This window comes from Maylandia zebra, linkage group LG23 (genome assembly GCF_041146795.1).
Source record: "Maylandia zebra isolate NMK-2024a linkage group LG23, Mzebra_GT3a, whole genome shotgun sequence".
Taxonomy (NCBI): domain Eukaryota; kingdom Metazoa; phylum Chordata; class Actinopteri; order Cichliformes; family Cichlidae; genus Maylandia; species Maylandia zebra.
Window position 1 is genome coordinate 32,355,964 of NC_135188.1, and position 13,724 is coordinate 32,369,687.

A 13,724-nucleotide genomic window follows, 5' to 3' on the forward strand; every position below is an offset into this window, starting at 1 on the left:
ACACCCATTACACACGGGGCCTGTTGACTGAATAGATGAGCCGACCGTTTGCTCATGAAGGAAAGGTGCCAGTCAAGCGTGATGCCAGCTGGTCCTTCAGTGTTAAGGTCAAACAACCGCAGTTCATCCTGTCAAACAGAAAGTTGGGGAGATGCTTTAATGTGCTACTGTGTCATTGCGATCGGAAGCAATATTTGTGGCGTCATAACTGGATGGAGGTTGTGGAGTCTTCCGTTCAGAATCAAAAGATCGGAAATCTCTCTCTCCCCCCTTTTTTGCATCAGTTGCAGTTATCTCTGTTTAACCAAGCTGACTATTCAATAATAAATACACACATACAGGTGGGTGATGCTACATGACTGTCACACATAGACCAGATATTTAATTTGCTGGAAATTAAGGTTTATTAGTACAGGATCAGGGCTGGAACCTTTCACTTTGACACTAAATTTTGCTGACTTTTTTTGTGACATTGAATATTGATCATGAAATAACTTTTTTTTTTAGAGCACTGACATCCAGAAATATTATTCAGGTGCTGGATTTAAACATAAGCTTAGTGACAGCCCTCTTCCCCATATTTAGATTTTCCTGGTGCTGTGGATCCACGGCTGGATCAGGAGGGGTCAAGGAATCCCAAAAAGGCGTTGAATGCACAACACTACTCAGTATCAACTGGGTCTATATAATGAAGGAGAAAATCAACAAGACTGTCTTCATATAGTGTCACAGATTTTTACAAAGGGACAAGAAAACTTCAGGTATTACTATTTCATCACCGGGACCTTTCCCCCCAAGAGTTCCGATACTACATGGAACCAACTGTTTGATATGACACATATTTAAACCAGATGTCTTTGACAAAAAACTCCCACTAACCCAGGTACACTAGTTTTCACCTGAGCTACACCCAACCCACTAATGACACCATACTTTAAATACCCCTTAAAATTGAAAGTGAAGCAAGAAGATATTTTTTTCCTCATTGTTAATTATTTATTACATTAGAAAAAACTCCATTAACAGTTTTACAAATGTCATAAAACTGTATCAAATACTTTGATGTGTCTATGCTTAATACAATGCTGTAGAAATTTTAAATGTCCAAGTAGTTCAGGTTCACTAAAATATTCCATTACACTCAGTTCCCATTTCATTCTTTGCATTATTATACTTTTTCTGCTGGCCTCTAAATGACATTTTAAACAATAAATGTACACTTAATATATTTCTAGAAAAATAATTTTTTTCACATATAGGTTTTACAAGGAACCATATCAGCTTTAATTCTTAAAGAGACAGATATTTTTAAAAGAACATATTACACACTTTTTGACTTACCATTATTTTATTAAATTACAACGTATCAGATTGTTTTTTGTACCCGATGAAGGTCAGTTGGACTGAAACGTTGTGGTTTAATAAAATAACACAGAGCAAGATGTTTGTTGTTAGTTCAGAGCTTTTTTAAACTAAATGAACATATCTAAAACAAGCTCTCATAGACACAGAATAACATTAGAACTGGGACAGTTTTGCACCCATTAATTTTCCAATACTAAATGAGTTTACATGTATTTTTTTGCCTATCTTTATTCATAGAAAATAAAAACAATTTTTGGTTTTATGCAAAGCACCTGAGTAGAAAGTGAGTCATGTGGGTATAGACATGTTGATTGGCAGCACCAGCGAGCCCATGATCCTTGTCTGTGTACCACTGAAAGAAGAAAGCATTATATGTATGAGTGTTTCATGACATTGGTCCCACAATTGTCTGTTGCATTTCCCAAGTTGCTCACCATGGCCTCAAAGTCCACCTGCTCCTCAACCAGAGCTTCTGAGATCTCTGCTGCCTGCTGGAAATGGACATTGTCTAGAAAAACAAACCGAACAATAAGGCAGGGTTCCGTTGAAAGGTAACATAGTGGTATGATCATGGCCATTACTTTTGTCAGTGCTGATCAAGTTGCAAGTGTTGGATCTATTTATTTTACATCAGTCTGTATGAATTTGTTGATAATGATAAGTGCTGGTATACTAATGGATTTTCTGCAATAGTATTGGCATTCAATTTTAAAAAGATGAAAAAAGTGTGCTTTACCAACCACATGTAGAAATTCAAACTAGTCTAGAACATTTCAGTTTAGTTTTCTATAACCACATTAATTTTGTTGCACTTTTCCAACGTCAGGAGATGGCTATGAGGAATGCATCTAAAACCTCCTGTTTGAAAAGGCAGGGCTGCAAATGTATTCTGTCACAGCGAATGAAAAATAAACTCTCACACTTATTGTTATTATGTTTTAGGCTTATGTTGCCCCCCAAAATTATAAAATAATAAACAGACACAAACATAGAGGCCTTGTGTTGCTCACCATCGGCTGTTCCATGAACAAGAAGATACTGCACTGAATGGAAGTTCCTGGCCCTGCCAGTTACTGTTGTGTTCTGCACACAGTCAGATTTAATTTTTATGCGTCAACAAAGACAATCGCACAGCTGAAAATAAAGGACAGAGAACTTGATATTCCTGGCTGTGAAACTTACATCGTAACCTTCAGAATTCTGTGAAGGCAATTTCATGTAACGCTCTGTGTAGATGGAATCTGGTACAAATAGACAGATAGTTGCAGATGTTATTATTTCATATCATTAATGGGATTGTAAAAAGTGACAGCAAAAGAAATACCATAATAGCGCCATTTGGAGACTGGAGCAACTGCCATTCCACACTTGAAAACTCCACTGCCAGATCCCAAGACCATGGATGTGACATATCCTCCATAGGACTGTTGAATATAAAAAACTCATTACTGCAGATCATCTATTGTCTTGAGTACATGCCAAACACATTGACTTGTGAGTGAAACATTAACTTGCACTAAAACATTCTCAATGTGTTTAACCGTTGTGGCGTTTTTGTTTAACACAAAGTCTTCACTACTTACCCATCCCCAAATAGCAACTCTGTCTTTGTCAATGAATCCCATTTTGATGAATTCCCTTGAAAAAAAAGAGATATGAATTTAATATGGATAAGGGGATGACAAGAACTTCTGCTGATCATTGCCATCATTGACTCGTGATATTTCCGCTACACTAAGTTTCTCTCTAAATGGGAGTCACAGAAACAAGTAAAATCCAGTTTTATCAAACTTGCTGGAGCAAAGAAGGAACCTGTTTGTTTGAGATGCACTGACTTGTCTAAACTCCTCCTCACTTTCCTTACCTGGCTGCTGTTATCTGATCTTCCACCTCTTTGGTTCCCAGGCTTTTGTAAATTTCATACATTAACTTGTCGCCCTGGTAACCGCTCCCTCTTCCGTCAAAGCTAGCAACAATGATTTTCTCAGTGCTTGCCAGGTAGGTGGACCAGTTTACCCTGTAGACGTAGTTTACTTTCTGACTGCATGGACCTGCGTACCTGGAACATCAAGCACATTCAGAATGAGTTTTTTGGCCCTACTTTAAAAAGTCTTTTCGTTTTATTTTAAATGAACTCTTACACATCGATCAGTAAAGGGTACTTCTTGGACTCATCAAAGCCTGGAGGCAAAATCATCTGGTACCAGAGATCTGTCAAAAATATGAACATAAAAAGAGTAGTAGGTATAAGACATGTAGTAAAATAAATAATGAAACAATGTACAAATAATAATTTCATGCTGGTCAGAATTGAACCCATGGTACTGCATTTCAGCCACAGAACATTAGGATGCCTGCTCAACCAGAGAGCTACATTATTTTTCATAATTGTTTTTTTTTTTTCATGACAGTTTTCCAATGGGCCACCTTCAGGGAAGGTTTACCTGCTTAAACCTTCTATCGTGCAAGCTGATGTCCTCTATGTTGACTGGTATTTGGACATCCACTGCTTTTTATTCAAAATGCCAAATTATTCTTTTTGTTTCCAAATTTTGCTAATGGCAGATCATATTTAAAACATGCCTGTCTTTTCCAATAATAAATATAAACAAGTATTAGTGAATGTCATTAATGTAAAAGATATTGCATATATCAGTGCCAGTATCTACCTATTGATCCATTCTCTTCCGTTTATACTTAGCAGAGTTGCAGAGGGGGCTAGAGTCTATCCCAGCTACCATAGGGTGACCCTCGACAGATTGCCAGTCTGTTGCAGGGCTAGCAACAGACTGGCATCTAACACAGAGAGAACATACAAACTCCACATAGAAATGCCCTGGGCAGATTGTGGCCTCGGGATCTTCTGGCTGTGAAGCAACAGTGCTAACCACTGCTACTACTATGAATGCTACTACGCATGAAACCCCAGTGCAAGGGGTTACACAAAGAGGATGTGGGACCCATGGAATCTCCGATACCCAGCATCCAAACTGACGGCGAAACAACTAGTAGCTCGGTGTTCCAGCATTCGGAAGAAGGAACTGCTATCACAGCTGGAGATCATTGAGGTACAACAGAAATGCTATGGCAAGGGGGAGCCAGGATGATACGTCATATCATCACCCCCACCTGAGATTGGGTACCAAGCCCCAAATATGATGGAACAACGGGCGTTGAGTGCGAGAGCAGCTGATCTGAAATGTAAGATCATGGTGAAACTGGAAACCTGGACCCTTCCTAGCCAGTTACCAAGACTATGTGAAGTACCCCCTTGAAGGTCTACTAAAAGATGTGAATGCAGCAACAATCCCTACTGCAACCATCAACGAAACCAACCAGCTGATATACACCATGAAACGAGTGATCATGGGGATCCATGGCTACACTGTAAAAAAAAAAAATTGTAATATAAAAGTATTTTGCTGTGTATTTTACAGTTTTTTACTGTTTTTCTAGAATATCATTAAATTTACATAAATAGACTGTCATGTTACATTTCAAATGAAAAATAACATAAAATCACTGTAAATGTAATAAAACATAATTTTCTTGTTTTTAAATATATTTGTCTGTACATATGCATATTTAGATTGTTAAAATACATTCACAAATGTATCATAATTTCACAAAATATTTGTCTGTTATTTGAAAGATTGAACTGTTAAATTCAAATGTAATACTATGGAAAGATATATAAAATGATTCTTATAAACTTTTTTTCACATTAAATAATGTTATTTAGGGCGATCGTGGCTCAAGAGTTGGCAGTTCGTCTTGTAATCAGAGGTTGCCAGTTCGAGCCCCGGCTCAGACAGTCTCGGTCGTTGTGTCCTTGGGCAAGACACTTCACCTACCACCTACTGGTGATGGCCAGAGGCGCCAATGGCGCGATATGGCAGCCTTGCTTCTGTCAGTCTGTCCCAGGGTAGCTGTGGCTACAACTGTAGCTGCCTTCACCAGTGTGTGAATGTGAGAGTGAATGAATAGTAGAATTGTAAAGCACTTTGAGGGTCTCGAAAAGTGCTATATAAATGCAATCCATTATTATTTAAACCAACTGTTAATTGTATATTTCTGTACATTTAAGTATTATTATTCATATTGCCGCATTCATTGACCTTGTTTATAGGTAATTTCATTGTTTAATCACATTAAAAGGTTCCTAATTTAATGTTTAAAAGCACTTGAAAAAGGCAAAATCCCATGTAAAATTAGGGCAACAAACTGTATTGTCATTACTGAAAATAACCGTATTTTTATGAGAAAGTTATTATCTGTTATTTTATGGTATTATTTTGGCGCACCGGCTGCCGGAATATTACTGTTTTTTCAGGATTTAATTTTTACAGTGTACAAGATGATGGAGAAGGACACTAGAGGCCAAGATCATGGTAGCACGGAGGTGCTATGAAGAAAGGGTTGCTTAATAAATATAGCAGGCTGCCCCTACCTGAGGTCATGGAAACTACCAAGCAAAGACTCACAGACACTTGAAGAGATGCTGGCCAAAGGAGGCAATAGAAGCCACTGACATAAAGATCAGGAAGCTTGCAACCATGCCTGGAGAGTTTCACCCCAAGTCCAGCACCCTAAGGCTGTACGCTAAGTGGTAGGAAGGAGGTTGGGGACAAGTGAGTGTCAGCACCACAGTCCAGGATGAAACAATGAACATCCACATCAGGAAGATGGCTCGAACCGACCACATGCTCAGTGAATACCTCAGGTAGCAGAAACCCAAGAAAGAGGAGCAAGAGGAGGAACCATCATGTAAGGAGAAGCCCCTGCATGGTATGTACCAGCGGCAGATAGAGGAGGTGGCTGACATCCAGAAATACTACCAGTGGCTGCTGGACAAAGCTGGACTGAAAGACAGCACAGAGGCACTAATCATGGCAGCACAGGAACAAGCTCTGAGCACAAGATCCATATAGGCTGGGGTCTATCACACCAGGCAAGACCCCAGGTGCAGGCTGTGTAAAGATGCTCCTGAGACAATCCAGCACATAACAGCAGGGTGCAAGATGCTAGCAGGCAGAGGATACATGGAACGCCATATCCAAGTGGCCGGCACAGTATACAGAAACATCTGTGCAGAATATGGCCTGGAAGCCCTGAGGTCAAAATAGGAGACACCCCCTAGGGTGGTGGAGAATGACCAAACTAAGATCCTGTGGGACAAGATACAGACGGACAAAATGGCGGTGGCTAACCAACTGGACATAGTAGTGGTGGACAAGCAGAGGAAGACGGCTGTAGTGATAGAGCTAGCGATACAGAATGACAGCAACATCAGGAAGAAGGAAGATGAGAAGCTGGAGAAGTACCAAGCGCTCAGAGAAGAGCTTGAAAAGATGTGCAGGGTGAAGGTAACAGTGGTAATTGGAGCGCTTGGTGCAGTGACCCCCCAAGCTAGGCAAGTGGCTCCAGCAGATCCCAGGACCAACATCTGAGATCTGTTTCTGCGAACATCAAAAAAATAAATAAATAAACATACTAGATTTGTAATTGACCCAGATACTCTAATGAGAGGGATTTTAAGAATTTTATCTCATGTTTAAAAACATCTACAGTGTAGTGGGGTTGAGGTTTAAAATGGGCAAAGCCAACTGCATATGGTTCAAGATTATGCTTATCCGTTGCCATTGACAAAATATTCTGGCAATCTAATTGTGTAAAAAAAAAAAAAAAAGCTTTCTGCAGGGTCGTTGTTTATTATTGCTATTGGATTATCGTTAGAGAGTATAGTCAAAAATGTTATCAGCTCAAAATGAAACTGATGGGGAAAGTCTTAAAGGAAAAATGATCATTTCTGCATTCACTTACTGTATTCGCCCAATTTGATGGTGCCTTGACGCATGGTTGGCATTTGAATACCAGAAATCATGCTCACAAATTCCTTGTTGTCTTCCAAAACTCTTTGCTCTACAAATGTACAAATACAAGAAAGTTATTGGAATACTTTTTTTTTTTTCTGGACTGCAGAACCAGTTGCATACTGTAACTTACCTCTGTTGTTTATGTTATCCATGAGAGAATAGAAAGGAGGGCCAGGACCTTTGAGTAAGGAATATGATGATATAATTAACTCAAATGATCCAAAAACTCTAGAGAGAATAAGAGGTAGGTTTTTACGAATCAGAAAGAGAATAAAACTGACCACTGCAGCTCATGCGGTAATAGGAGGCATTGTGGCTGAAGTAAGCGGAGTTATACCAACAGTTTTCACGTAGATTACACGTCAGACACTTGGTTTCTTGTTGTGTCCGCCTAAAACACATAAAAATGCCCACATAGCAATTCTTATTGAATTTCTTAATGAAAGATAAAGGATAAAACATGAAAATCATTATTCTTACTTGTAAACGTTTCTTCCTCCTGGCTTGCCACCCTCTTCATTACTTGAAAAATATCTGAGGAGTAATCGGTAAGAATGAGTGAGGCAGGAGTTTTAAGAATGTAGCAAAGTAGGAATAAAGCTTGAAGGACACTAGTATGGAGACTTTGGAATTCTTAATTATAATCAGTGGCAATCAGACAATACCAAAACCTACATGGCCCCATGTAAAAAAGTGATTGCCCTCTAAACCGAATAATTGGTTTGGCCACCCTTATCAGCAAAAACTGCAATCAAGCATTTGCGATAATTGGCAGTGAGTCTTTTACAGCACTGCGGAGGAATTTTGGCCCACTCATCTTTGTAGAATTGTTGTAATTCAGCCACATTAGAGGGTTTTCAGATATGAACCACCTTTTTAAGATCACGCCACAGCATGTCAATCTGAGTCAGGTCAGGACTTTGACTAGGCCACTCCAAAGTCTTCATTTAGTTTTTCCTTCAGAGGTGAACTTGCTGGTGTGTTTTGGATCATCAAGATGATTTTTTTTTCCCAAAATTGACACGAGCCTTTATCTTCCTTTTTCCTAGCAGCGGTTTTTGTCTCAGAATTCTCCAGGCCATTTTGTGTCTTTCGTATTGTGGAGTCACAAACACTGATTGTACCTTTATTAAGTTAGGCCTGTAGTTATTTGGATGTTTTTCTGGGGTCTTTTGTGACCTCTTGGCTCAGTCACTGCTGTGCTCTTAGGATCATTTTGGTCAGCCAGCCACTCCTGGAAAGGTTCTCCCATGTCCCATGTTTTTGCCATTTGTGGATAATGGGTCTCACTGTTGTTTTGCTAGAGTCCCGCAGCTTTAGAAATGGCTTTATAACCTTTCCAGACTGAGAGATTTGTTTCTCATTTGTTCCTGAATTTTCTTGGATGGCAGCATGATGTCTGGCTTTTGATGATCTTTTGTCCAACTCCTTTTTGTCAGGCAGGTCCTGTTTATGTGATTTCTTGATTGAGAACAGGTGTGACAGTAATCAGACCTGTGTGTGGCTAGAGAAATTGAATTGAGCTATCCAAAGATGTGATACACCACAGTTAATTTATGCTATAACAGAGGGGGCTAACCACTTTTTCCACATAGGGCCATTTATATTTTGTCTACGGAGTCCTGCACTTGAGTTCTCACTCTGCCTGCCACACAGCTAGCTGATGACCAAAAACAAAATTTGAAGACACCGTGTGCATCTATTACATTAACTGCAAGCAATTAAATGAATAGATTGGGGATGTCAAACTCATTTTACATTGCAGGCCACATACAGCTCACTTTAATCTTAAGTAAGCCAGACCAATTAAACTACATGATAAATGAGCAAAATTACAGACAAAGTTGTGGGTAAAAACAGCAACTTTTCTGATATACAACTGTTTAATTGTTGGTGGTGGCAGTATTGGTACTGGTTATGATGATAGTGGTGGTGGGGAAGGGGAGGTCTGTATCAATAGGAAATGCTGCAAAACTTGTGAAAAGACAGTTAAAACTTCAGTGCACTCTTTTAAAATTTCTAAAGCTTTTCAGTGGGCCGGATTTCGTCTGTGGCAGGTTGATTCTGGCCCCCGGGCCTTATGTTTGACAACCCTGTAGGAGATGATTTGACTTACACACTATCTGTTGTGACTTTCAGAATGTCAATAACTTCCCATTCTCCAGAAGTGATGGCTGTAGCCTTGCCCTGCATGAATACAGAATATGTGTGGGTGGTTAACATGTCACAAAAAATGATTCATAAAGATTCATAAAAGATATTGTGCAAGACAAAAGAAAGACTAGCCAGCAAAAATATTTCAGTACTCATACACCCACCCCAACCACATGATGGATGTGCTTGTATTGCTGGGTGTCACTCATGAGCAGGTAATAGCTGTTCTTATCTGTGGCAAAAACTGGTTCTGATGGAGAGAACTAAAGAACAAGCGTGTTATTATTTATTCTTTTATGCCTTTTCTGTGCAATTCATTCATGTCAGCACACATTTAATTTTAATATTAATTTTATTTCAGTACCCTGAAATAAATGGTTGTAAGCAAATGTTATCCAACAGTCAGTAGGGAACTATTTTCTGCAGTGGATTAATACACATACAGTGTTCTACTGAGTGTTTCTGCAGCACTGTCTGTTGATAGTCAGACAGTCAGAGCAACAGCGTGACTCACTTTGATGTAAGCACAATACTCGTCATTGTGGGAGTGAGTCTTTCCATGGAATGTATTACTTTAAAACATTTACATATTTAATACCTATTTAACATTTAACAGTGTAGTGACCATACCCGTCCAATCCAGCCAGTGCTTGCCACCTCCAGATGCTGTGAAAAGATGTTAAAACTTGTGTTTATTGTCGTTCTAAGCTACAGTTTAGAGTACAACACAGCAGCCTTATCGGCTCAGCAGCTTTAAACCCAGAGAGCACAAAGAGACATTGTGACTGGGAACTGAATTTTGAAACTCTTTAGCCAACAAATTAGGAAAATCTCTAAATGGCAGGGTTGCTCTTTCACATTTTTACATAAATGGAAATAATTAGCAGCCCTTTAGCTAAGTGGAATGCCACAAGAAACTCTGCTGCACCAAGTTAACACTTTCGACTAGCTTTTGTCACGGTTTATATGAAGATATTCCAGAATAGATTTTTAGATCTTTAAAAGTTTATTTTATCCACATGTATTACACTGCAGCATTTACATACATGACTGTATTTAGTATATAAGCCTGGACTACAGAAAATATTTTTGGACTAGATTTTTTCCTTATAAGACTAGGGATATAGGATGGAAGATGCATTCCAGATCATATTCTACTTCAGTTGTGCAAATTTCCAGTGGATTTGACATACATAACCATTGAGCTCTAAGTTATTTAGAGTAAATCTAGGGATATATTGAACAAATAGTCTTTTGTCCATACTTTAGATAAAAAGATCAATTTTTTATGTGATTTAACATGAAGCATGTCAAAAAACTCTAGTCTCAGTCAGCAAAATCTTAGCGGTTTTCACAAAGTTATGGACTCAAAGGTAGGAAAAAGTACTGGTTTATACATTTTTGTTTTACCTCATAAGTATTCCATGTGAATCCATTAAAGCTGTAGATCTGAAGGATGAGATGGTTTTGTACTCTCTTTAGCCACTGGACAGCTAGACGCTCATCACTCACCCAGGTTACAGTAGACAAGTAGTGCTCACTGAAGTGAAACAAAAAGAACAGTTAAAGTTCAACATTTTGTTTTTGGATATTTGTGGAAGAAATGATAAATTAGAAAGTGTTAGATTACACTGAGCCAAATGAGTCTGGAACAACAACTTCAGAGATTTTTGTTGCATTGTCAGTGTCCACGACAAATAGCTTCACTGTGGGATTGGGAGTTCCTGGCTGCAAAGACAAAAGAATATAAGATAACAGACAAAAGCCAACACTGATTACTGATGTATGTCTTCAACAAAACAGCAAATGTGCTACCTTTGGATATGGAATAGAAACAGTGCTGGGGTACTGGTTTTCACCATACCACGAGTATTCAATAGTGTGGACCCCGGTGTCATTAAACTCAGCGTAAGCCAAGTTCTTTCCTCCAGGTGACCACCAGAGACCTTGGTTGGATGAGAACATTTCCTCTGGAACGATGAACGTATGAAGCTGTGTTAGAAGATCTTTTACAGCTTATGGAGTAGTAAAGCAGCATGGTTTCATGTTGTCACAGTACAATAGATCGATAGATCGATAGATCGATATGTGTTTGGGGTTTTTTATACTCCTTGAAATGTGACTGTAAAAACACAAACATTCTTCTAAATGAATGGGAACATTTGAGGCCTGCTGCTGTCTTAGAAAATCTAAGACAGAAGAGAAATGACTGATATTATAGTGTAAACATATTTTTTTAAAGTACAGACATATTAGCAAAACATCCTTTGTATGCATTCTACTGTACAGTAATTAGTCAAAATCATCAATTACATTATAATAAAATATCTGTCATGAAACGCTGTGTGGCAGGCAGGAGTAGGACCCAAGATGCAGGCACTCAGACTCGAAGGATGAACTCAAAAAACTCAGCTTTATTTGCTGACAGGGGAAAGCATACAAAACTGAACTGGGAAATATAAGCTTACACTTGACGGCGAGGCACACGAGGAAACACACAGTTTGAGGGACAACGCAACACTGACTCAGAGAAACACAGGGTTTAAATACACTGGGAAGTAACGAGGGGAATGAGACACATAAGGAGGGCACAGCTGGGAGAAATCAGGACTGACGAGACAAGCAAAGCAGGACACATTCACATAAGACACGGACCTTCAAAGTAAAACAGGAAGTATGACACAGAGACGCAAACTTGACACGGTGGAGACAGCAACTAAGAAACACAGAGACATAAACCATAAGGCAGAGGACTCTAAGAACCGAAAGACACAGAGGGAAACTCAAACATGCAGACACAGACATACACAGAACAGAGGGGACACAGAGAAACACGAAGGGCAAGGGATCGAAACTAGAAACCATAGAATAACTCACACAAGTACAAAAATACAAAAATCACAAAGAACTAAACATGCTGGGTCAGGAGACCCAGGGCCCTGACAATATCATTCAAACCAGAAGGGCACTCGGTCTAAGACCATACCACTACAGTGCTCAAAGACCAGCGTTGCTCCTTTGTCCTTGCTCTGCATTTCCACTTCATTAATAATTAAAAAAGTTTGACAATAAAAAAACAGAGACTGTTCACCTACAAAATAAAAATCTCTCCTTTTGAAATGTGTTGGTCTCAGCAGTAAGGCACAACTTTTACTTTAAAGATGAATGTTCTACATTTCTGGTCTTTGTTATAGTTTAATACTGCTCGGTGGTTGGTTACAGAGTGTTCGCTAACAAAGTTTGTATCTTCCACTGCAAACTACTGTATAGGTAGTTGCATAATATGCTAGTAATCAAAGCAATCACAAGGAGGTTGTTGGTGCAGCAACCTATTTAGAACGGATTTAAAAAACATTTCACCCAAACAATGGAAGCATCACACCAGCCAGCAAACACCTCTCCATCTGAGTTTTTGCTTTTCTCACCAAAAGATTCCAGTGAGTTCACAACTGATCTGAGGCCTAAACTTTGTATGATATCTAAATGCTAGTCAAGTATGACATCCTTTTTATTACTAATTGTGGCGGTGGCGTAGTCTGTGCCGCTGCTGCAGGGGAGGCGTGATGAGCTGATGCAGTTTCGGTGTGCCAGCCTGTATTTTCCCACAGCGGCGCCACAGACCACGCCCCACCACACCCCACCACACTAATGTTGTCTTTTTGTGCTTGAATAATGTCTTTATGTACCTGTATTTATCATATGGTATGGTCTAATATTAATATAAAATGGTTTATTTACATGTGATATTAAAATTTCAAATGTCTGTATCAGGATACGTATAGAGTTGATCAGGGTCTCTTCCTGGAGACACAGCTACTTGTGTAACAGTAAGAAGCAAGTTTCCTCATGCAAACACTGAACGTAAATGACTCATATATCTTCCACTTACCCTCATAAACCCAGTCTGGGATTCCATTTAAAATCTTATTTTCCTCGCCATTGAATGTGACTTGTTGTGATGTAGAGTTGGGGCTGGTCTTTATATACACATTATTGTTCCAAACAAAGGCCTAGAAAAACAAATAAACAAAAGTCAAGAGACAAAATCCAAATATATGGATGGATGGGAGGACTTCGAAAAGGTTGTACATGATAATCTTTTACCCACTTCAAAACAGAAGTGTCATTCAAAATTAAGCCTGCAATCATCTGTCTTTCCCTGAACTTACCAGTTTGTTCCCTTCAGGGGCCCAGGCAAAGTACTGGACTTTATCAGGAATGTCAGAGGGTGTGATAAATGTGCTGAAACAGATTTAAGCATACATTTTACGAGGTGCCTGTAACTGAAGTTGTGAATTATGTCGGTGATATAAATATATATTTAAATAG

At 39.1% G+C, this 13,724-nt stretch overlaps 1 protein-coding gene across 3 annotated transcripts in view; it reads right to left on the reverse strand.

The window, feature by feature from the left end:
* The window catches only part of dpp4 (dipeptidyl-peptidase 4), a 16,007-nt gene continuing 2,283 nt past the window's right edge, over positions 1 to 13,724 (reverse strand). For 2 of the 3 annotated variants that reach the window (XM_004570426.6, XM_076880510.1), the window contains 21 exons: positions 13,565 to 13,637; positions 13,285 to 13,405; positions 11,211 to 11,365; positions 11,026 to 11,123; positions 10,806 to 10,935; positions 10,026 to 10,061; positions 9,560 to 9,658; positions 9,358 to 9,428; positions 7,722 to 7,775; positions 7,523 to 7,632; positions 7,372 to 7,419; positions 7,189 to 7,287; positions 3,507 to 3,576; positions 3,230 to 3,424; positions 2,949 to 3,003; positions 2,690 to 2,789; positions 2,548 to 2,606; positions 2,376 to 2,448; positions 1,800 to 1,873; positions 1,638 to 1,717; positions 1 to 128 (listed from right to left, as the gene is read on the reverse strand). In XM_004570426.6, coding sequence (XP_004570483.2) covers positions 53 to 128; positions 1,638 to 1,717; positions 1,800 to 1,873; positions 2,376 to 2,448; positions 2,548 to 2,606; positions 2,690 to 2,789; positions 2,949 to 3,003; positions 3,230 to 3,424; positions 3,507 to 3,576; positions 7,189 to 7,287; positions 7,372 to 7,419; positions 7,523 to 7,632; positions 7,722 to 7,775; positions 9,358 to 9,428; positions 9,560 to 9,658; positions 10,026 to 10,061; positions 10,806 to 10,935; positions 11,026 to 11,123; positions 11,211 to 11,365; positions 13,285 to 13,405; positions 13,565 to 13,637 — 1,876 coding nt within the window. In that variant the 3' untranslated portion in view covers positions 1 to 52. Of the gene's footprint in view, positions 129 to 957; positions 1,718 to 1,799; positions 1,874 to 2,375; positions 2,449 to 2,547; positions 2,607 to 2,689; positions 2,790 to 2,948; positions 3,004 to 3,229; positions 3,425 to 3,506; positions 3,577 to 7,188; positions 7,288 to 7,371; positions 7,420 to 7,522; positions 7,633 to 7,721; positions 7,776 to 9,357; positions 9,429 to 9,559; positions 9,659 to 10,025; positions 10,062 to 10,805; positions 10,936 to 11,025; positions 11,124 to 11,210; positions 11,366 to 13,284; positions 13,406 to 13,564; positions 13,638 to 13,724 lie in introns of those variants that run through there. The other variant, XM_076880511.1, reaches the window with a different exon arrangement.